Below are 24,734 nucleotides of genomic sequence, written 5' to 3' on the forward strand. Positions count from 1 at the left end.
ATACTTACAACAAAAGTATATTTCAAATAATAATATATGACAATAAAATAAAATGTAAAATATATGTATGTACAATGTAAACAGGTAAAAGTGTCTATGTAGAGGTAGACAGTGGACTGGACCCAAAAAGTTGATGTAAAGAGTTGAATGTAATCTAGTGTGCTGATTTTGTATTAGCTTAGCAACATGCTAGCATCAAACTAGGATCAAGTGCTCTGTATATGTGTGCCACCGAAAGTTGCATACCACAATTTTTCACTTTCTATGTGGAAAGGAAATAGGCATATTCAAGGCGCATAGAGTGTCGTCTTCCGGGAAGCCAAGTGAAAATTAGTATTCTTTGAATCCAAATGAAATGCTGACACAGTAATTTGGACAGATGGGTAGATATCCAGAGGAAGTATCATTCTTAGCCGCAGCCCCCTGTGGATGACTGACAGATGCTGTACAGTCTTTGACCACACCCCTTATCTTTGAGTGATGGGATGTGTTTCTTATCCATCTCAGTGCGTCGAGAGCTCTAATTTTGGCCTCCCGGGGATTTGATTGGCAGTAATAAGCCCGCAGCTTTAGTTTCCTGTCCGCCCAGGAGAGAAAGAACAGTGAGGAAAGCAGCCACAGGAAACGCATCACTGAACCCTGACAAACTGCTCCACGATCCCTCTTTCCCATCACCCCATGATTACACCATGAACTTGACCTGCCCTTTGGGATGGTTTTGATAGGTGGAAACAGTTTTGTTTCAGCTGTCAGCATCTCCAGGCCGGTTTTCCCAGATTTTCCATTTTCCCACAGTCTTTTATAGTACTTCAGTTAACACTGAGCTAGCGGCGTCTGCGGCGCTGTTTGAAACACAATGGACTCGAGCTCTGCACACAGTGAGACTCTATGCAAAGAGCTCTGAGACCAGCTTAACCAGACAAACAAAACTTTTCTAAGCTGTGTAGGGCTACCTCAGTCCTTTGTCAGGCTTTTTTTCCGCGAATGGCCATTAATGTATTATTTACAGTCTTTCCCCACTTTTGATCCCTTGGTTTCTCTTTCTTTTTCTCACTGACTTACGCTCTTGTTTTTAAATCTCTTACGTGCTGATATGCGCTGGTATCATCTTTTACCCTTCATTAAATATTTTGTACTTGCCAAGTGCTCGCCGTAGCACTAATCACATTAGCTATGCCGGAAAAAGGCTTACATAAGAAAGCCAACTGGGAGAGGTAGATACACAGAAAGAGAGAGATAGCTAGGGGTAGAAGAAGGTCAGAGAAAGGAAAAGAAAGACCAGTGACCTTTATAAGCACATCGCTAGTTTTTTATTTGCAGTTGGGTGTTTGGATAAGGCAGTTCAGGATCGTGAACGGTGGAAAGGGAAAAGTGAGAGATTACTATGGTTGAAATATGGCATATTAGAACACTACTTTTGTTTTATCTCTGCTGGACAAATCTCATTGTGAAAAATTTATGTTCTGTATATGTGGGGGTTTTTTATTTCATAGTTTTTAATCAAAATGGATGCATGTCATAATATGGAAAAAAAAAAAACTTGTTAGTAGTCGTTACATCTGTTTAATTTGAAAATACTTTTTATTACCATACTGAATATTTACATTTTACATGACATTGAGGTGACCTGAATAACCTTTAAATCAAATTAAATAAAAAATGTATTTGATTGTCTTTAAATACTTTTTTAAATTGCTAGCAAATTACATTACATACATTATATCATTACAAAGAGATATTGAGTCACACGCTGAATTAAAAAAATTAATTGTGATGTAGAAAGACTGTCATTAATTTCTTTCAAAAATTTTGAGCATGTTTTACATTGCTACTTGCTGCCTGTCAAAATAAGCCGTACATTGTTATTAAGCATTTTTTAAAACTTAACATGTAATTATGCAATGCAAAATAACCGTTTTTGTTTCAAAGATGCAGTTTTTGTTTCTTTGCATGACAGAGGCATATGACTTTTTGAAATGTTTGTGTCACACTGCATAGTGCTCACTGCTTTGCTACACCGCTTATAAAAATAGTAGGTATTTGTACACAGTAGGTTTGTCTTCTACAGACACTTTACATTCATGGAAGATCCTGTGTATGATAATCATGTTGTGGCATCGCACGTAGACACTGACATACTGATGTGCCACATTTACATTTTCATGCACACACACACAAAGGGTTTCTGGACTGCTCAGCAGGTCCATGACCTGACACATCGTACCTGTCTCCTGTATCTGCTGGGGTTAAAGACTGCCCTCACTGGCCACTTAGAGGAACAATTGGTATCTATTTTTCTCTTTTTTGACAAGCACAAGATTGCTGAGTAGACTTGTTGGGTTACACCTAATGTCTCATTAAGGACTCATGTCATAAAAATCTATTATGTTTAATTTAATAAAATAATCAAAACAGGCTGAAAATAATAACAAGTATCTACTTGTTTTTGTTATGGGGAGAAATGTTTGGCATTCTAATGCCAGGGTTCAGCATTCATGGGGCTTTGACCGCGCTCCTGTGTAATATGTGGTGATGTGGACACTATAATGGCCTCCGTCTGTCCTCCACAGCTGCGTCCAGCTTCAGCTTCTGTCGGGCTGCGCTGGAGCACACAGTCTCAGCAGAGGAGCTCAACTATCAGCTGCCACGCAAGGCCGGGGGCAACCTGACCTGGCATGAAGGACGCGGGCAGAGGGTGACGAGGAGGACCGTCAAACTGCTGCAGCAGCCCGGGACAGAAGGAATACAGGTACACAATCACAGCCATCATGAAACTAAAATCTGATTATTGACAGCATTGTTAAAAATCTGTCATATTTACCAGAGGGCTTTGTTTACCAAAGTATGAATGAATTATTATTATATAATAATAAGTTGCAATAACAACAATTATATAACTAAAATGATGACCATTCAGAAAATTTATTATCTCTGTGATTATTATTATTATTATTATTAATAAATGTGTAAAGAGTCCTTCAAGTGTTTGTCAGTTCAGTTTCAGTTACTATTCTTATTCTTATAACTGTTTTTTTATCCTATTTTTATTAATAAACTGACAACTATTCAGAAAATGTTTCTGATCGCTATTTTCATTATCAATTATTATTTGATAACTGAATGGACAGCCATTCAAAAAATAACTTACCAGAGAAGTTTGCAAAAAGATTTTTTCGTAGATTGTTATTGTACATGCTAAAATAACAGTATTTAGATAACTAAAACGAAACGTTGGTGTGTGAGAGCTGTGAGAGTGCTAACAGTTGCTGTGCAAAAACATGTTTGCAGTTGGACTGGTGTGAACAGACCTTGACTTTCATACTCACATGTGCATTTAATATTATCCAGGATTTCGTTTTCATCCATCATAAAATATTTATGCCCTTCCTTCCCAGCTCTGAAGGTCATGCAGAGGTTTCCTTGTTTACAGCCTCAGCTCTGTGATTTTTTCATGTGTTTAGCATCACTTGGTAAACTTCTGTGAGCTATTCGTCTGCGCTAGCGCTCTCTAGCTACACTTGTCCTTCTTTATCACTGCACACTCAAACCATCACAACAGGCTCATAACCGTGATGAGGAGAAAGCACCTCTGATGTCTGGATATTATAGCGTCCCATTATTTGAGCCATTACCCAAGAATCAGGTTAAGCTTGAGCTGAAGTCTCTCATAATATGCATGTTTTTTTCTATTAGAAGACACAAATGAGACGCGCACATGAAATGAATGATTCCCTCTTTGTATGCATCAACCTTGAGGGTGATAATTATTTCATAATAAAATATGTTTACCCTGATTTTAACTACCAAATTTGATTAGTGCGTTCTTTACGCTCTATCTGTTTTGTTCTGAATAATTTATTTGAATGGTGTGAGTTGAAAAAATATCCTTTTGTAATGTGTCACCTTAAAACAAAGGCTCAGTTGAGTGGCTGACAGTAGCGTGTGATTTATTTATTTTTATATGTTAAACATCTTTGTTCTGCTTGACAGTGAGCTGTGAGGAAATGCATATGTAAATTGAGCTGCTCTGGTGTTGTGAGCATCACTTTAAATAGAACAGATTTTATGCCTTTCTCCTGGTTTCAGGATTGGCTCAGATGAGCTCAGTATTGCATGAGGGCTGCGGGATGTGTGTGTGTGTGTGTGTGTGTGTGTGTGTGTATGTGTGAATGGGAGAAGGTCACTGGCGTGTGTTCAAACACACACTCATAGCCAACTGTTGAAATTCAAGGTTATGGCAAGTTGAATAAAGAGCAAACTTTAAACCGGGTTCTTAACGCTTGAATTGCAAACTGTGGGAGTCTTTCAGATTGGGTCTCTGCAGAATGGTTAACAAATGCTAGCTTAAGATTGTATCGCACCCTCATTTCACTGTGTGTGATTCCATATGCCATTAGCATCTCATAAAACACTTATGGGTTTGCAAATAGTTTTTTCTAAACAGTTCTATCCACCATTGGTCAGGAAATGACGTAGCTCTGCCCCCGAACTAATTCAATTGGTTGAGCCATTGTTGCTAGGCATAATGTTTACGTGAATAGCAATGTTTTGATAGCTCCACCCTTTAAGTCCCTTTAAGACAAGTCATGTCACTCAGCTTTGTCACTTTGAAACGCCTCTCGGGCATGCAAGTGCAGCTCCTATCTGTTTGAATGGGGAAACATCAAAAACTCCAAAACTAAATTTCTTATTTTTAATGCGTTTATGCAGTTTAAGGTTAAAAAACACGTTATTTTCCACTTACTGTACATTTGTTTCTACTCTGAAACGGGGCGCTTTGTAGCAAAGATGGCCAGCTATCTGATGGAAATGTTATGCCCCTTACTATAATGTGATACCGTGTCCATGCCCTATGACACAAAAACAATAAAAGCCATTAAAAAGGCATTTGCAACCAGTGAGGACATGATTACTAATTATAATGACTTTTTAAATATGACCATGTCTGCATTTGTGATCAAGAAACGATAAACAATAAGCACTACACTTCACTGCTCTAAACTCGCCTTTCAATAGTAAGCAGCAGGTTCTTTTAATAAGAAACCTCAAAGGTTGTGAGTCAGAAGCACCAGACTGTCCTTGCAGAGTCAGAATTTGATCCACTTTATAGTCTCTTATAGTGTGCACAGACAGCAAAGACTGCTCTGTCAGGATCAGGAAATATTCCTCTGTAAATGCGCTTGTGTTGAACTGTTCTGGAACAGTGTTGTAAATACTGCTTAACCACTGATTTCTAGTAGTGACCTTCTTTGGAAGTACAAAGACACAGCATCTAAAGAACATATTGTAGCGGTCTTGATGTCATTGACCATATTAATCACTGAATATTCGAAAGATGCCAAAAGAACGGTTCAACAGCTCTGTGTGAACCTAGAGTATGCTGAATGATGTCAATTTTACTGTTACAACATGGTGGCCACATCTACGTGCCTGGAGCAGTCCAGTGGGGTGTCTATTCCCTATTCAAAACTTTAGTGACTTTACCAGTGGAGACAATGAGTGAATGTGCACCTGTTCGACTGAAGAATCAGAAAATCTAAAGACAAAAATGAGTGCAAACGTTGCAATTTTGATATGCAGATAAGTGAACTATTGTATATACCACTTTAAAACATTCATGCTAATCCACATTGATAGATGGCAGTGTCTAACAACATAGTAATATCTTGTGCTTAAAGTACCTGGTAATGCTAAAGACCTGGTGGATTATGCTAAAATATATTAACACTAAAACTATTCACACTTTTTTAATTACAGACATACAGTAAGAAATTATATAAAATACAAACATAATATGTAATTTGAGTCAGAAAATGTTTCCCCTAGTTCCCAAATACAATTACGTTTGCATTTAAAGACAATTAGTACTCATGAGTCAAAATATTTCCCCTGTGATGTTTCTCAATAAATACATTCCCCAAACATCCTGGACATATGATTCATATGTATGTAGTATTACATCATATCACCTAGGGCCGTGTGAGGCACAACCTGGTATTATGAAGAATGTTGTGTAATCGTATAGCAGAAGTCAAGCGAGCCTCCAGCATCTGGTCCTGTTGTTTAATTGGCCGTCCCACAAGGCTAGTCTTCAAAGAAATCTCAATGCATCCATAAAAATGACTTGATGGTCATGAATCCATCATTACCAGATCATATTCTCAGATTAAACTTCCATTACACATGATTGCACTTGGCAGAGGTTGTGGGTAGAGTCCAGTTTTTCTGACAAAATGATGTCCTTTGCAGGATGTTATGTTGTGGCTTATTCTAACAAGGCTTATCTCATGGGGACAGTCCTGCAATGAAAATGAGTTTTGCCGATGGGATTTGTGTTAAAGATAACATTAATTTACTGCATTTGGCTGGAGACTGGGCTGGGAATGATTAGGGATAAACTTTTGCTATTTCAAGGTGAGCAAAAGTGTCAGATTGCTGTTGGCAAGATTGTCAAGGATAGAAATAATTAGGACGACCATGACCATGACTAATGAACTATGTACGAGAATGGTTTAACAAGTGGTTTATTTAATTACCCACAAGATGTTCTTGTTTTTTCATTTTGCATTTCATTAAGGTGTAAAATATTTCAGTAGTTGTCTTGTCAGAAGAAGTGTGAGGATTTGGGGAAAGCACTGTATTGTTTAAGGACTGTATTTAAGGAGCAGTATTACTGGAACCCTATTGTGTTTTGTGAGGATTTTCTTCTTAATATTTTTTCTTTTTCTGCCCTCAAACTGTCTGGAGGTCAGACACCGCAAGTCATCGAGACACCAAACCTGGTCTTGCTCACAGACAGAAGGAAGAGCTGTAATAAGGAAATTTGCATTTTGGGTCATAAGAAAGAACCGATTCGTAATTGTTTTGCCATTTTGTAAATCTGCTAAACTCCTCCTAAATCGTTGGTCCAGTGCACATAAACTTCACACATCTTCAGACACTCATGACAAAAGATTCATGATCAAAAGAATTGCTTTGATGAAGCAACTGAATTGTTTGATCTAACATGACACAGATGTTTCAAAACCAAGGCCGCCAGCAGTCAATCAAATTTCACTGGTTATTAACTTCAAATCCGAAATGGTTTACCATTATAAAAATGGAAATAATCATATGTTTTGTCAAAGTGAAAATATCTGTACTGAATTGTGTAAAAATCATCCACAAGGTAGGACTATAAAAGAAACTTTAATCTTTGCTTTTAGCCCTTCCGAGAAATTTCTCACTTTTATGATTATCTATCAACTCTATCCCATATTCAAGATTAGTTTATTCAAACGTGATATAGGCCTTTTATTTGATTTGTACAATACTTCATGACAAAAAAAGAATTCTGCTGAATGCCAACTTCATACAAATGGACAAAAAGAGTAAACAAGGTAAGATCCATCGACTTGCACTGATCTGAACAGTGTATGAGACTTTGAATTACGAGCACTTCCTGTTTTTATTTGCCTCTTTATGTAAGTCTATTTTTAAGTTGCTTTGGATTAAAGCGTCCGCTAAATGAATAAATGTAAATGTAATGCAAATGTAGTTTCAGCAGCAGTGACGTGGTGCTAAAACTACTCAAACAGCACACGCACATTAATGATGGCTTCAGTGAGGGCGGTTAAATCTTTATGGGTTGTTCACACATCACCAGGTGGCTGTATATTTGGTTTCAGTAGGTGTTCCTGCTGCTGCCCTGACATTTCTGTCTGCACCACTGGCCACAGCTTCTGAAAATGTGATTGCAAATGGAATAAATTAATGGTAAAATAAGATATTTTTAGCAAGCACTTCCAGCTTAAAGTACATTCTGGATTGCGCAGCGCTTTAATATAAATTGTAACAGCGCATAATGCATCATAGCGCAAGATAAATGGCTATCCTTGCATGAATCAACATCTCACAAGAATGCTTTTACTAATAAAGTAATACAGAATAAAACTTTGCAGCATTGCTGGTGATCCACAGCGCTTCAGCAACGGTTGCCAGATATTACAATCTTTCAATGAAAATAAATGACTTCTGGCTGCTTTGTGAATACACGACTTTGCAGCACAGTTGATTTTTTTGTTAGTGTTAAGTCTTATATGCACATAAAGGGACAAGAGAATGAGGAAGACAGACTAAATACGGGGCTAATGGAAAAAGGAAAACAAGTAAACTGTCTGATTCCTTCATGGGAACAGTGCCATGCAAATGTTGTTTAGCATGCAGTGGGTTTAGTCCATTAAAGCAGAGCTGTGATGAGGCTACCTGAGGTTGACAGCCAGAGGAGATTGGCCTCCAGATTTGTTTAGTTTCCTCATTACTACAAAGGTTACCGACCCCATCAGCAGCACAAAACAATTTAGAAAAGCACACAGATTACCAAAAGTCAGCAAACTTAGCCAGCCTATCTTAATTAGGCTGAATGGCTCAATCTTTTTAACATCAACGTACAGTTCTCAGTTAATCTCGGATAAATGGTCGGATTCCAGTGGAAATGAAAAAGATGATTCTGAGTTGCTTTTTTAACCCCGTGTGTCTGAACAGATGTTGTGGGAACCTCATAATGCATGCAGACCGCGTCTGAAGTCTCATATCAGTCAGTTGTCACCAGGCTGAGAGGGATCATTGGGTTCTTATGCATGTAAGCTGTCCTGGCCCAGAGGATTGTGGGATTGGAGGTAGTCTGCAGAAGAAAAGAGAGATGGAGAGACAAGCATGAGTGGAGGTGTGTGTGTTTGGGGGGTGTGTGTGTGGGGGGGGGGGTTGTACCTATTCGCTGTATGAAAGATGAAGCTTGTGTTGAGGTGTGACATGACCAGACGGAAGAAAGAGCAACACTGATTGATTGAAAGGATTGTTAAAAAAATGGCTAGTACTAGTTTACTTGCTGAAAAATACAACTATACTGTGCTTCGGGCAAAAATTACTCTGAACATAATGAAATGTTTCAATGTGTAAAATGTATTGAATTCTTCTATGTGTTTTTCTTCATATCATTCTAGTTACTTATACTGTATATTCTACAGTATACAGGGTTAAATTAAACTCAATTGAACTGAACACCTTGTATGAATGAATGAATGAATTGAAATATATATATATATATATATATATATATATATATATATATATATATATATATATATATATATATATATATATATATATTTATTTTTTAAATCAGCTAAATATAGATGAATTTAAATGCATTGACAGTCAACTCAATTATACTGAACTAAATTTATGACTTGACTTGACCTGACCTGTACCGACTTGAACAGAAATTAGAAAGATGAAATAAATGGTACTGAACTAGTGAACTGACTTGACCTGAAAATAATTGAATTGAACTTAATTTAGTTGAACTGAAGTTTTAAGTATTGACTGTATTAACTATTAATTGATCTGTATTAACTATTCAACTCAGCTGATTCTATTAAGTTAAACATATTGAACTGACCAGACCCGAAAAGAAATAAAGTGAATTGAGCTGTACTAAATTATTCTAAAATCAGCAGAAAAGAAACCTGCACTGAACTAATTTAAACTACTTTATACTCAATTGAACTACAATGAATTGAACTGACCTGTACCCAAATGTACAGAAATGAACTGAATTGACTTACCTTTAATTAGGCTGAACCAATTTCGAAAAGAAATTAACTGATCTAACTAGTTTCAGTTAACTAAATTGAACTGACCTAAACTAAACTGAAATGAACTGGAGACCGGCAGGAGATCATTAGGCAGAAATCAGACTGACAGAGAAACACAAGCAGAATCTGGAGTTTAAGTCAAGAGAGTGAGACGCAAGCTACAAGGTCAGTGTGACATCAACTGTTTTACACGGTAACAGACTCACTGTGTGCTTCTGATTGAGTCCACTAACTCACTGTGATCTCTGATTGTATCTGAGGTTGTAAGAGCAAAACGATCTCAACGACAGAGGGAGCAGGCAGAATATTAAAGAGATGCATGTCACCCGCCTTTAATACCTGATTCAGCTTCAGAGAAGATACCAACAGGAGAATAAGGGGACACTACGACACAAACAGAATTGCAACACAATTGAAATGATCAAGGTCCAGAAACATAGCAAGGACATTGGTAAAACAGTCCATGCGACATCAGTGGTTCAGTCGGAATTTTGTGAAGCAACGAAGATACTTTTTTAACTTTCCAGGACGCCACAAGCGCGCCAATATTTTCAAAATTTGAAACCGGTGCAGTAACATGATATTATAAAATAACTAGAGAGCAAGGATTCATCGGACGAAAAGTCAGGTCATGAGTAAACTAAAAACACTGCGCCTTAAATATCTGAAAATAAGCGACCACAAACAAAAGTGGCATAGTTTATTTTGCCTACTGTGATCAGATGTTAACGTTTTATGTTTAGAGGTTAATAATGATCACAGAAATGAGCAGTATTTTGGAATGGATGTGTGAATGGTGCTTTTCCAGAAAAAAGACCTAATGTGTGTGAACAGTGCAGTTTTACATTTACCTGTAAAGTCGTTCTGGTAATTAAACTATTCACTTGTATCAAAAGAGTTGTGTTGCTTAATATTTTGTGGAAACCATAATTTTTTGATGAAAAGACAAGAAAGAACAGCATTTATACAAAATAGAAATATTTTATAACAATAGAAACACCTTTACTGTCACTTTTGATCAATTTAATGCATCCATACTAAATAAAAGCATTAATTTCTTCACAAAATCCTACTGACTCCAAGCTAGTGTGTATAATTAGCTGAGCAGGACATGGCTTCCCTCTAATCATGCATCAGCTTGATGTATTCAGACGCATCTCACAAAATGGCCGCCCAGATCGGGCCGCCCCTCTCCTTGCAGGTTCAATCCCCCGTGTATTATTAATGACTGTATGTTTCAGGCTGGACAGAATCGGGTCTCAGGGGTTCAAGGGTGGCTGTGTAATGCCCAGAGGCTGGCTTGGGAGAGATAGAGGGTGATGGATGGCTGGGAAAGAGAGAGCGGAGTGTGAAGGAGGAGCTGATGGTGATGATGAGGGCGACTCGCAGCTCTCACCAGATCCTCTTTGCTTTGTTTCATCCTCAGTCCCGTCCCCCACTCTCCATACATCGGGATCACCTTGGTGTGCCATTACAGTTCATTTAGAATAAAATTCACATCTGAGAACTGTATGTTAGATAAATATTGTCTGACATGCAGTGCAATTTAAGCCATAGCACGAAGAGCGTTATCTTTATTTTCTGTTACCACTTTTTTTCTTTTTTACAAAAGAAGTAACATCCTTTGTTTGAATGATCTCATTTCAGTTTTATACAAATGTTCTTAGGTAGTCTTCAAAGTGGGGGGAGACGTAACTCAGGGGAAAGAATGGTTGAGCAAAGGATGTTATTTTTGTTTTCTTTGTGCAAAAAAGTATCTGCGTAGCGTCACAAAACTGAAGCTGAGCTACTGACGTCTCATGGACCCACGTATTTATTACGATTCTGGATCTGGATCATTTGAGATGTGTCTGCTGTCTATGAAGGGTCAGATAGCTGTCAGGCTCATCCAAAATATGTAAAATATCAAAATATATGTGTTCTTAAGATGAACGAAGGCCCGACGAGTTTGGAATGAGTTTTTGAGTTTTTGATCTCTTTAAGAGATCCAGCTGAAACGACTCCCATTATACACATCTCTTTTTCTCTTTTATGTTATATTCTGTCAGTCCTGTGCTGTGCTTTCATTTGTGCCATCTCTTTTTCACACAGAATCATGTTTTCAGCCTTTTACAAGTTCAGTCCTGTGTGTTGAGCCATCTACTTCAATCCTGTTCAGTGACGGCTTTCACTTACTCTTTATGAAAACAAAATGCTCCACGTCTCACTATCACTCTCGTTCTGTCTGCCGTGTTTTGTCTGCTACCTAACTCAGTGCCTGTCTCTATCTGTCTGTTTCCCTGAGTGAAAATGAGCTTCTGTCTTCAGGTGTTGATTAATGTGCGACCTGCAGCTCCTCACAACAAATACTCCCTCTGCTACAAGAGCTGCCATCTTTCTGACTGACCATAGACCTTTCATCTGAAATACATATTCACATCTGTTTGTTCAAAGACAGAGACATGGAAATGGAAAGTTTGGGGTCAGGGATCGTGTAGTTGAAGGCCTACGGGTATCACGTTATCTCTTTTGCTTTGTTGTCAGTTGTCAAGATGCATGAAGCACAGATGCCACTTTCCAGCTAAGCAGCTCAATGCGGCGAATTTGAAACGCGCTGCCTCAGAACTGTCCGAAATCAGTTTCCTAAGGTCATGTGGTCTAAATAATGTCTTCCGGTGGTAAATAGCGTTTGGCTCATACTTATCAAAGATCCACAGTTACCCGTGCTTTGCATATTCACTTTGACTTTTAGAAATAAGGCCTTATAAAGACGTTGTGTTTGCACATGTATGCAAGATTTGCCTCGCAGTGTAAGGTCTCTGGTAGTCCCGATGAAATAAATCAGGCCTGTGAGTGTTTACTCTCATAGTTTACACAAGCTAGCATCGCATTTCATCATGCTCTCACACAAGAGTAATATACCCCAGTAAAGGGTTTTATTACACTTCTCTGCAGCACAGAGCCATAAAAGTGTGTTTTGATGAATCTTTCTGCTCATTGCGGCAGTCAGAACAAAGTGTGCGTGTAATTAGAAGAGCATTGTTTACACAGAAGCATGCAACGCTAGTTGTTTTAATTAGCACGTTCACAGAAAAAAACGTACCCTGTAAGAGCACCCTGAAGATACGAAAGCACCATATTCGTCCTGCCTACTAATCCATCTATTTTTGTTTTTTTATGATAGATTGACATTTTTACATTTAAAAGTGCTTTGAGCTTTTTAACCTGACGGGAATGTTGTCTGGTGAACATATGGGCTTCATATAGTTTTTAAACTGGTTTCGGTGGAGGTGGAGACTAAAGATGTTTTCGCTCCACAGATCCAGCCAGGAGAGGCCTTCACTGTGTACCACACCAGCCCAACGCTGTCCAGCTTATGCAAACCAGTGGTGCTTTGGACCCAGCAGGACGTGTGTAAGTGGCTGAAGAAACACTGTCCTCACAACTACCTGACGTATGTGGAGGCCTTCTCTCACCACGCCATCACAGGTACAGATCAGACCACTTTCAGAACTGGGCTTTCTGGTCTAGACTTGATACTGTTCATGTGAGTAAAACTTAGTCAAAGACATGCCTGGTATGTGAAGGAACCATTCAAAGTAGTATTTTTTTTTTTTTTTCAAATGGTGAAGCCTGTTTACAAGTGAATTGGCAGATCAGTATTAGTGTTATTTTAGCATCATTGTTACTATTATAGTTTTTAGTAATATTTTTATTTTTATTTTTATATTTTGTTTCCACTTTAAATTTCTTGAAAGTTTTAGTAGTTTCAATGTTTTGCCACCTTTATTTATTATTTTAATATTTGTAAAAAAAAAAATATATATATATACAGTATATATATGTTTAATATATATAAAATATATTTCAGTTGTTAGCTAAAAGAGTTGAAAAAACTGTTGTACTTGAAATAAAGCACATTCACTGAAATTATATATATAAAACTTTCTTTGATATGATTGGCAGATTCTTTTTTCAATTAATCGACTAATCTGATTTTAAAAAGTCAAATTTTCTTTTCTTTTCTTTTCTTTTCTTTTCTTTTCTTTTCTTTTCTTTTCTTTTGACAAAATTGACAAAAACACATTCAAAACATGTCAACTATGTTACTGAAACAGTGCTTGACAATATCTTCCTATACCTTTTATAACAGCTTGATTTTCAATTCAACTAATGATTTGGGGCATCACTAATACGGTTTAGAGCAGCAGTGGCACAAAGCTTACATAATTTATTGAAACCTTGTTTTAACCTTGAATTTGTTTTAATAATTTTGGTAGGCATTGTATAGTGATTATGGTTTAAATATCTTCATTAAATTGAAATTTATGAAATGAAAATGAAATGAAAATGAAAATGAAATTTCTTTTTTAAACATTATTAAACATTATTAATATTATGTAAATATTAATAAATATAATAAGGATGAATAACAACAAACTTTGTGTTAACCAAGACATGCTGTATCCCTTTACAGCTCACAACATGTTCACCTTTATGTCTGTATATATATATATATATATATATATATATATATATATATATATATATATATATATATATATATATATATATATATATATATATATATTAGGCTCACAATTAATTACATCCAAAATAAAAGTTTTTGTTTACATAATATATGTGTGTATTGTGTATATATATTATATAAAGACACACACACACATACGGTATTAAATATCTTTAAAATATTTGCATGTATATACATTTATATAGTTATATTCTTATATTTCATATTATATAAATATATTTAATATATAAAGATACAATTTGCCTTAAATATATACATGCATGTGTTTGGAATTTATAAATACATAATAAATATTAAAATAGCTAAAAATAAACTAAATGAACTAAAATATAAAAAAAATATTAACCAAAAAAATCTAATAATCCAATAGTATCTCAATAATATCAAAATACCTGTGATTTTAGTTAACCTTTATTTTAAAATTAAACTCTTTTTAATGATTTTACTTATGTGATATGCAAATTATATTTCACTGCGATTATGCAGTAATTCTTTTGTAAAGCTTCGGGATAATTATAGATCTGCCAAGCCTTACTGTGGTCTGTCAGGAACAGCTTTGGCAGATCACATCCTCGAACTAACACACTCTCATCCAACTCCCAGAGTTCCCTCACTAATGGACAATTATACACCCTAATGTTGAGCCATTTGTCACATCACAGTCATTTCCATGAGGCCTCGCCATCTAGAGGTCACCGGAGCGGAGCTTCCAAGTAATAAAATCATTTTGCGCTGCCATCCGTGCGTTCGTTCTGAAGAGGAGCTGAGACTAAATGGATTCACCGAAGGTGGACATTCGGCTTTTGTTATTTGTGGGATTTGTAACATTTGGCAGGCAGAGGATGTGGTGTTATAAGTAGTTTGAATCACAGACACCCCGTTCAATGTCATATGAGTGTCAAGCTATGTGAGTCACGTGACGTCTTCTAACCAATCGGGGAAGAGTTGTGCCTTAGGAGAGATTTGATGGCTGAATGGTTTGTATTGGGGTCAGTGACATATAACATGTCCACCATAAAAGCAAAATCTAGTTTAAAATCCAAGAGGCGCATTAAATGTTTTGTGCCATTTAAAAAAAAAAGCTGAATTTAATAGTGTACCATATATACATTTATATATAACAACAGAAATCAGTGGTGATCTAGTGTTTTTCTGCTTCTTATGTTTTAGGGTTATGCATGCCGTGGCTCTTTCTGTCCTTCAGTGATGGCTGAACACAAGCACTCATTTTAGCAGCATTACATTTAGTTAGGTGCAGTGACAAATGTCTGCCCCCTCCAAATGCCCCTTTAAGTAATTCATCCGGGGCGCCGACACCGGCTAGAGGCTTTATTCTATTATCTGCGCTATTATTTATTGCTTCATTTATCAAGCCTCATTCTCAGATGGTGTGTGTCCGTAAGTGGCTGCTTGTGTGTGTCATTTTTCCTGGGTCATTGGCACTGTGGCTTGAAGCGGTGTTACACACACTGCTGTATAACATCGTAAGACACTGACTCATGTCAGACAAGACCGCCGCTTGCTTCAGGCACAGAGTGCGTCTGCTCCAACGCAGGTACTGGTCTTTTGAGTCAGATGATAGCGGCAAGTGTGAATTGCTTTGGACAGTGTTCATATGAATTATTAGTTGAGCATCCTAAAATGGGGCGTAAAGAACCCATGACATGAAAAGTGCAGTTTGGTATTTTTTCAGTGCTTATTAATAATGTAAGTGGCTGTAATCGTGTGTGTGTGTGTGTGTATGTATATATATGTATATGCGTGTGTGATACACATATATATTTTTTCCATAATGAGCGTGCTTGTATTTCTTAATATAATATAATATATAAAGTGAAAATGTCAGATTGATTAAACTGTCTTCAAAAGAAAACCTTTACATAATTATTATTATCGTTATTGATGTTGTTATAATATGTTAAAATTATTCATATGTTATTAATTAAATATTCAGTTGTAATTACATTTGTCCACCAAATCAAAGTCACGTGGTTCAAAGCAACTATTTATATGTACATTATAGAAGAGAGTAATACCTTCACGACGTAAAGGTGTGTAAAGGTAAAAAAACTAATCTTTATGAAATCTGATAATTTTATATTTTTCTGACAATGCAATTTAAGCTTGTAAAAAAATGAGCTTGACTTTGAATTACCCAAACTGCATGTGCACAGTGCACTTTTGATATGGTGTATTGTAGCGTATAATTTAAAAAATATTCTCTTTTCTATTCTTAACATGTCATTGACAATAGCAAATTACAATTTGGCCTGGTTATTTTATATATAATGAAGCAACTAAATATAATTTCAGTCTTCTTTGGTCATAAAAATCACAGCAAATAAAAAACAGGCGTGCTTTTTAAAACCAACAGTTTGAAAGCATTTTTCTTTCTCCCCTTTACTCCAGCTCATCTTGTTTTTGACAGCACCTCTATCACTATCCTGAGGGTGTTATTTGGGAGCACATTAAACCCATCTGCGGGGAATTCATTTCTGCCCTGTTCACCTGTGCTGTCTGTGATACACAAAAGCCTCAAACAAACGGCAATTCTGGATAAAGTGTTTCTTGAGGGCTGAATTCAAAAGCACTGAATTAGTGTGCGTGTGTATATATATATATAGAGAGAGAGAGAGAGAGAGAGCTTTACAAAACATCTCGATGTTGTGCAAAATGGAAAGCCATAGCAAGATGGAAATACAATGCAGCTTCTGAAAACCCCCACAGTCCAGATATCAACCTCAAGAAGCACTTCTGGCTAGTTATGGACGTTTCCATTATCAGTGTTATTAGCATCACCCATGCTCTAATTGTTCCTCTCAGCCTGCTGTGAGTGACTGGGAAGCGAATGCAATCCCCACAGCCATGTGTGAATTCCTGGAGCTGGAAACTGGGTCAGTGTTGGTCCGTGACTGTCCTTTAAAGCCCCAGGGGCAACTGGAGGTTGCTCCGTCACAGCACACTGGGTCACTGGAGCATCTCCGTCCAATAATCCCCCATGAGCCCCTAGTAGTTAAATACACTAGCAATTGATTTAAAAGCCTATACATCTGGCTTAACATGGTATACTTCAGTGATTGATGCTTTTTAAAATGAAGATGGATGAATGGAAAGAGCAGTTTGGAAAGATTGTTAGAAGTCTAGCTTGAAGAATATGAATTTGATCATATAATGAATATGATGATGCGCAGAAATTTAGTATAATTAATTATTTATTATAATTAATAAACAGTATAATTGTTACGGTTCCTGGTTGAGAAAGCACTAGCGAATCCACACAAATAGTCTTTAATTATAATCCACTCGGAAAACAGACAGGAAACCCCCCCCCAACACACACACACACACACAACAAAACACTGCAGATTTCACAGTAAAAATGTACAGGTGTTGGTGCTAGTCTATTTTACACATTTTTAACAGTATATTGTGTATAAGTGTTATAATGTTATAATGTTTACTAATCTGTCCAAACGAGAAAACGTGTGCAATATAAATTATTCATATGATAAAACGTTGCACAAAACAATGCGTAACATCAATAGTTTGACTTAATCATACCCTCATTTAACATATATATTTTTATTTCACCAAACATGACACATTGTTATATATTACATAAAAGAGACAGAGAGAGCTGCAGTCAAAAGTTCATAAAGTTCACAGGTTCATTCGTAAGCTAACGCAATTTAATTGCATGCAAATACGTTGCACAATCTTACAGAAATGTACTTTAAACATCACCTTTCCAAAAAGAAAAGGCACTCGCCGTTTCGTCTTGAGGCTCTCTGATTTCTGCTATATATTATAGATATAGAGGCGAGGGACACAGCTTAATAAAGTGGTGTCTGGTGAATTACTGTGATTTACTGTAATATGCTGAGAACTGGCTATTTCAGCGTGGTGCTTTCAGGCCTCTTTCTGTTCTCTCTCTCTCTCTATCTCTGTTTGGGATTCACCTTGTGATTTCATTTAAGGGCTTTGTTCTTTACTGTCCAAACACACACACAGCCGCACGTAAACAGATGTCCCCTCATACCGACCGCCCATTTATCTCTTTAAACGTATATATTTCTGCAAAACGGCTTTGGTTTTGCAGCTGATCTCTTCCACTGTACAGTAAAGCACATTAAAGACCCCATAAAATTTGAAATTGCTTTTCGTGAAGAAAGCTTTTTAGCGAGTGTCTGTTAGCTTCGAGGTCATCTGTATGTTAGTGCACTCATAAAAATTAAAAGTCAAGTAAAGTTCTGGGAAAACGGACCAGAAATATGAATGACCGTGTCCAGATTTCTGTCCAGTAAAATGCTGTCTAAAATGATTCCATTATTAATACAATCTGCCTCTGTTAGAGTAGCAAGTCATGGTTTGTCAGTGTGCACAAGCACTCTTCGCATACTATTCATTTTTTGATAAGCGTCTTGTGTCACTGTGATGTAAAAGAGAACAGCCATTCATTATGTCTGGACCAAGGACAGATTATGGCACCGGCCTGCCCTGGGCACCTGGACACAGATGTCTGGCTCCATCTGTACACTGAAAGTGTGCTGTGTGGCATGTGGCATGACAACACAAGGAGATTGGGACGAGTCTCTCTGCCCCGCAATTGTAGCGTCATTGTGCACTTGCTGTGTAGATAATCATCGTTGATAATTATGGCAACAGTCCAAGCTAATATGCATTGTCTTTGCAGCTCATCGGCACCTCCTGCTGGTCTGGAGCCCGGCAGGCCTCATTACAACCCAGACTCATTGGAAAAACATGCCTGTGGTGACATTTCTGCAAAATGATGTCTTGGATACTTTCGCAACAAGTCACATGACTAGAGAATGGCACTAGAAGCACGTTCAGCCTTATTTAAAGAATCTGGCAAATATTTCGGTGCGTTGTTTTATGTATCTCAGCAGATCAGAAGTTAAATACATTTGAAAATAACGTAGGGGTTCAGTTGGTAGTGAGAAGCGCTCGACATTATTCACAATGAATGCAGAGGCGGGACTTCTGTTGTGGTGAGGAACGTTTACCAGAAAGTCTTACAGAATCTGAAGATTGGACTTAGGCCCTAGTCACACTGTTTTTTGTTTGGTAGTGAGCATTCTGTGAATGCGGAAAAAGCAATTCTTAGCTCAAATCTTGTTTACGTCAAAACTGAAACCAAGCTGTTCACACCGAGAGCTTATTTTGGACATTTTCTAGACAGACATCTATCACAGTTACACTCGCGTCTCACACAAAAGAGCCACATATTCAGAAAGCCATGTAAAATTGATATAAATGATTAACGTTCAACTTTTATAAAAATGTCTCAAAACTTTATGGCATTTTACACTTCCCAACCCACAGTTTCTCATGTTTTGTTTTTAAATGAAGAAATATGTGCATTAGCAATTAGCAATTAGCAATGCCTTCTTGTGGCCTCAGAGGAGAAGCCAAAAAACTTTGCCCTAACTGAAACTATGCCTTTTAAATTCAGATATAATTCAAATATTGATCATAACGTTTATGACTTTGGACTTTTATGCTGTACCGGGTGCTCTACTGAGCAAGTTTACTTCATGAGAAAAGCTACACATGGAGGTGATATATGATGCAGACTTCAAAATTAATTTCACAAATCATGCACTACGGTAAAAAGAGGTCATAAAATAGTACTGTGCAAGGAACTGCATGTAAATAGCTATTTATTAATCAATGATATGCCCTGTAATCATTATTTTTGAGAAAAGGAATAAAGTTGTTTGTGTTTTGCTGCCACTAGTGTTCATTGCAGATTGAAACAATGCTGCGAATTGTATTTATTTTTTCTATAAGCCTACAGAGTGTATCTACAGTATATAGGTCTTTAACCAAACTTCCTGTCAGCAAACGAAAGGAAACTATGCGTTGTGCTATGTGTTAGCCGACTTGAAAGGCGGTCAACCTTTCTGCCTCTAACCACTGGCTAACCAAGAGGAGTCATTTTGTTCACCGTGTCTGAACTCATAGAAGTTTCTGTAACCGAATCTCGCTTATGAGAAAGTAATTAAACGGCAGGTAGTGGTTTCTCTCAAGAGACAGCTCATGAAGTTCTGTAAACGATCTGTAAAACTGTAATCATCGCCATCCAATCCCTGAACCCCCAAACCACACTGCACTCGTCTCTCCAATTCCACTACATCATCAGAGAAATAGCCACAGCCAGCTGTTATTAAGGTCATTATGTTTCATTTACGGAGGGGAATAGCTGTCCAGCGCCGATGTTCCTGGACACACGCCACACAAATCAATACACTCATCCAAGGTCACACAATGGGCCTTACGTAACCCGAATTCATTAGTAATCATTACACAAAGCAATATGTGCGGAAATTGAACACATTCATTAATGTGGCCTAAAATAGACTCCGGTTACATAAACTGTATACATGGCGTTCTTCTGAGGGAGTGTCTGTGTTCTTGCCAGGTGAGAATGAGGATGGATGATTATATTGCAAGAGAGAATGAGTTGATTTATGCATCTAATTAGAGCGAGCGCATTCGGGGCAAATGACAATAAATTCCCCCGCTTTGTGGTGCTTTTTGAAGGACAGGACTCTGACAGTGAGGTACATGCGTGCTTTATGTCGTCAGACTGTATGATTGCTGAGGTAAAAAAAAACTTTCATTTGAAAAACCTGTATGTTACATGCTACATGCTGTCTTCTGAGTTAGCGTTCCGGGGTTGATCCTCATAAGAGATTTGTACAGCTCTACACCGGCTCCATGAGCCACAGAAATGTCACTTCTCAAGGGAAGTGAAATGAGAGATGCAAATCACAATTGATTTCAGTACAGTTTTAGCATGTTGCAGCTTAGCTACCGATATTGTAGCCCAATAAAAAAGATACACTGCATACACAAAACTGGTAAAATATAGCTAACACTGATTTTATAAAGATTTATTTTGTTGCTTTTTTATGGTTGATATTTTTATTATGTATTATGTAAATTCCTTCTTTTTTTTTACTGCATTTTAAGTTATATAAATAGCACCTTACACCCCTGTGAACTGCACAAAGGAAAAGTCTTCTATCTCTGGTTACTCTTTTCATATTCAGAAAGCAGCAGGACATCTGCAGGACTTTTTGGGGGTTGTCTTGTTCTGTTGGCAAGACTTGTGACATGAATTTGATGGCTTCTGTGGGGATTTAAACAAATGTAAACCAATTCCATACTACTGATCAAATTGTCTCTGGATATAATCCTTTTCTGTTCCGTCTCGCTATTTTCCAAAGCTGACTTTGACTTTTTAAACTGTCATTCATCCTGCCTCTCACACACTTTTTTCAGGTCGTGCCCTGTTGCGGTTGAACGGAGAGAAGCTGCAGAGAATGGGTATAATCCAAGAGACACTGAGACAGGAAGTCCTGCAGCAGGTCCTACAGCTTCAGGTCAGAGAGGAAGTGCGTAACCTACAGCTGCTCAGCAGAGGTGAGAGGTCAACAATTTCCCATGTGAGACAGAGATTCATTCAAACATTGTATGTAGCATAACCTAACTTACCTAATAGACATATTTTAAATACATGTGCTTTTTTTCATGCACTTTTGTTTCTTCTGACACATAAGTAAAAAACAAAGAGGACAAACAATTTTACTGCATGTATATTATATTATATTGTATTATAAGGGTAGATTTCTAGATTTCTGAGATTTGTACAACATCTGAAACTGAATAAATAAGCTTTCCATTGACGTATGGTTTGTCAGGATCAGACAATATTCATATTATATTAAATTATATATCAGCCAATTAAATTTAAGAAGCAGAAATCATTGTATGTAATAAAACACACACACATAAAAATTATCTCTATATAATTAGGTAGCCTATTAGGTCTTTTTGGGATACAAAAGGCTATATGTATCTCTTTTTTTGAAGATCACTTAAACACAACTTTCAAAGTTTTAAAGGACAACCCATAGTTGAAGACACAAAGTGTGAGGGGTCTCCTTGGAGCAGACGCGGTGAGAACTCTCGCCTCAGCAAGTGTCAAAGCCCAGTGTACCCCACATTAACAAGGAAAGGGAATTAGAGACCACTTAAACGCTGTGTCAGGGAATTCTACCAACAGCTTAGGGGCCAAATTTAATTTAACACTTCACCAGGTCCTGGTCTCCGTGCTTTGATAAAGGAATCTAATTGAGCCACCCAGAGAAAAAGTCCTCACCTGAGGTTCAAACAGAGGACCTGGGTGAGGGTTCAGACAGGTGAAGGGTGTTGGAGAGAGGAGGACGGTCAAATGAAAGTGCCGTCAATGCTGATTAGTTTGTTTCTGATAGTCGGCGTCACCTGTCAGAGCGTGTTAAGTCTGGCTCCTGGAGACTGTTCGGCACGGCTGGAGGACACAGCTTATCTGAGTTTATTCTTAGATGCGTCTCTCAGCCAGCAGGGTTTCCACTGGACGTCTAAACAGAGGCCGTCAATAGCAGCCTGTCATATTTGATTCAGCCGGCATGAATGAAAATATGAAATATTGATTGGGGGGAAAACAAGAAAGCCACAGAAGAGACTAAGCCAGTTTTACTAACAGCTTGCAACAGCGCAAACCGTCTTTTGCCATTAAAATAGTACTGTCAGGATAAAGATGCGCAATGGCGAATTATCACTGAAAAGGTGAGGACACAGTCATTTTTGCACCTGACTTGATTGAATACGCATTTGTAGGAGTTTCCCTTTCAGAAGCACAAGATATGGGAGGAAGGTATTCAAATGAATCGAGTTTTAGTAACGTTTGCGCTTGTCATGTTACTGGTATTTAACACCCAAATAAAGCATGTCTTCAAATATTTAGCACTTTAAAAGGTTAAAAGGTTATTAACTTACATTAAAACAATAGTTCAACCAAAAGTGTACATTCAGTTATTATGTCATAATTTACTCACCCTCATTATAAACCTGTAAGAATTTCTTCTGTAAGAAAATTCATTCTCAAACTTTATCGCATGGTTACTGGGCAGATTTGATAGCCACTCCCACTCTGAAACATCACTGGTCCAAAATTCAGCTTCACATAAACATAATATGTTCTGATTGGTTGATAATTTGTCCCTCTTTTTTCTGCCTCTTTTTTATTATTACGATAACCTATACCTGAGATGTGCGTTTAGCTGATATTGATCTGAAAGAGATGTACCGTTCACAATCCTTTTTTGGGGGATTTGGAGATTTGTGATTCATTTTCATGCTTTAAAAGAAATCTCTTATGCTTACCAAGCTGTGAAAAATGCAGTGAAAACAGTAGTAGGATTTCTATTTGAATATATTTCATTTTCGGCATCATTCAGTGTCATATGATCCTTCAGAATTGAATCTAATCTGCTCATTTGCTGCACAAGAACCTTTTCCCATTATTATCACCATTAAAAACAGTTATGCTAATATTACTTTCGTGGATACTTTTAAAAACATTTTTTTCATAAAACTGTATTGCTATGTTTACTCACTTTTATCAGCTTAATGCATCCTTGCTAATTAAAAGTATTAATTTTTTTTACAAAACATTTTACTGATCTTAAAACGTAAACCACAGATCATATAATATACTCTAAAAAAAATCTTTTTTTAAAACTCTTTAATTATGTATCATTAATTTTTTAAATGATTTATTTAGGGACCTTTTTCTTTTACCAGTACAACAGAGATTTAACAGGAAAGCGGAGTGAGAAATGGGGGACTCTTTACATGATAAGTCCATGTCTTTTTTTACACAACAGCTACTTTTATGTCCCGTGCAACTCACATACCGGTGCTGCAACAAATATGGTTTCATTTATCAGTATAAATATATAGATGTAGCAATTTTACGATATACAGTGTATCACTGAGGGTAAAAGCTTTCTGCCCAATAATTTAGCATTGTCTATTAACGATCAGCTTGATACCCATCAGAGAGGATTTCTGGACTGGACTTCTCCGGCTCTCTGCTGAAGCTCATAACGCTCACATGAGTGATTCGGAGGTGTAGATTGACCTTTCAGTCCAATCGCTATCTTGTATTTATCCTCTGCCATGTTGCCTCTGTACTCTTCTAAATTGCTTTGTTCTTTTGGATCCCAGTAAGGCTAAGTAATTCTGCCCTCTTCATCCCTCGCCGAACCCTCCTCCTTCCTCTCACCGAAGCAATTTAGCCGAGAGCGAGGCAGATTCTCCCAACACTATAATTGCTGTTTCTACTGAAACACCAAACCTTATTACCTCTTCTCCAAATTACCACCCAATCGTCCAACTGTAATAGCCTTAAACATCTCAGCACAAATAGAAGAGCAAAACCTGTAATCCACCTCTTCATCATAGCAAACAATGCAATCGTTTGTTCCAGTTAACAAAGCGAGTGCATGGAAACATCCTTTTTTTAGCTTCATTGTCATGTTTCGGACGTCACATTTGTATTTAAGCACTAATCTCGCCGAGATGTTTTTCCTAAAAAGGGTTCATACAAACGAATGCATGCTGTTTCAATGAATTTTTTACGTGCTTTGTAATGCACTTTCCTTGTGTTGCTATTTAGGAGGGTTGCTTTAGTGTTTCGTTTCATACCGCGAAAAAAG

The 24,734-nt window shown here is 37.3% G+C and overlaps 1 protein-coding gene across 1 annotated transcript in view; it reads left to right on the forward strand.

The window, feature by feature from the left end:
• samd10b (sterile alpha motif domain containing 10b) overlaps positions 1-24,734 on the forward strand; it is a 53,357-nt gene that overhangs the window by 22,623 nt on the left and 6,000 nt on the right. Inside the window, exons 2-4 of the mRNA XM_043224057.1 lie at positions 2,571-2,749; positions 12,935-13,103; positions 21,475-21,615. Of these exons, the coding sequence (XP_043079992.1) occupies positions 2,571-2,749; positions 12,935-13,103; positions 21,475-21,615 (489 nt within the window). The remainder of the gene's footprint in view (positions 1-2,570; positions 2,750-12,934; positions 13,104-21,474; positions 21,616-24,734) is intronic.

The sequence above is a fragment of the Puntigrus tetrazona genome, chromosome 23 (assembly GCF_018831695.1).
Source record: "Puntigrus tetrazona isolate hp1 chromosome 23, ASM1883169v1, whole genome shotgun sequence".
Classification (NCBI taxonomy): Eukaryota; Metazoa; Chordata; class Actinopteri; order Cypriniformes; family Cyprinidae; genus Puntigrus; species Puntigrus tetrazona.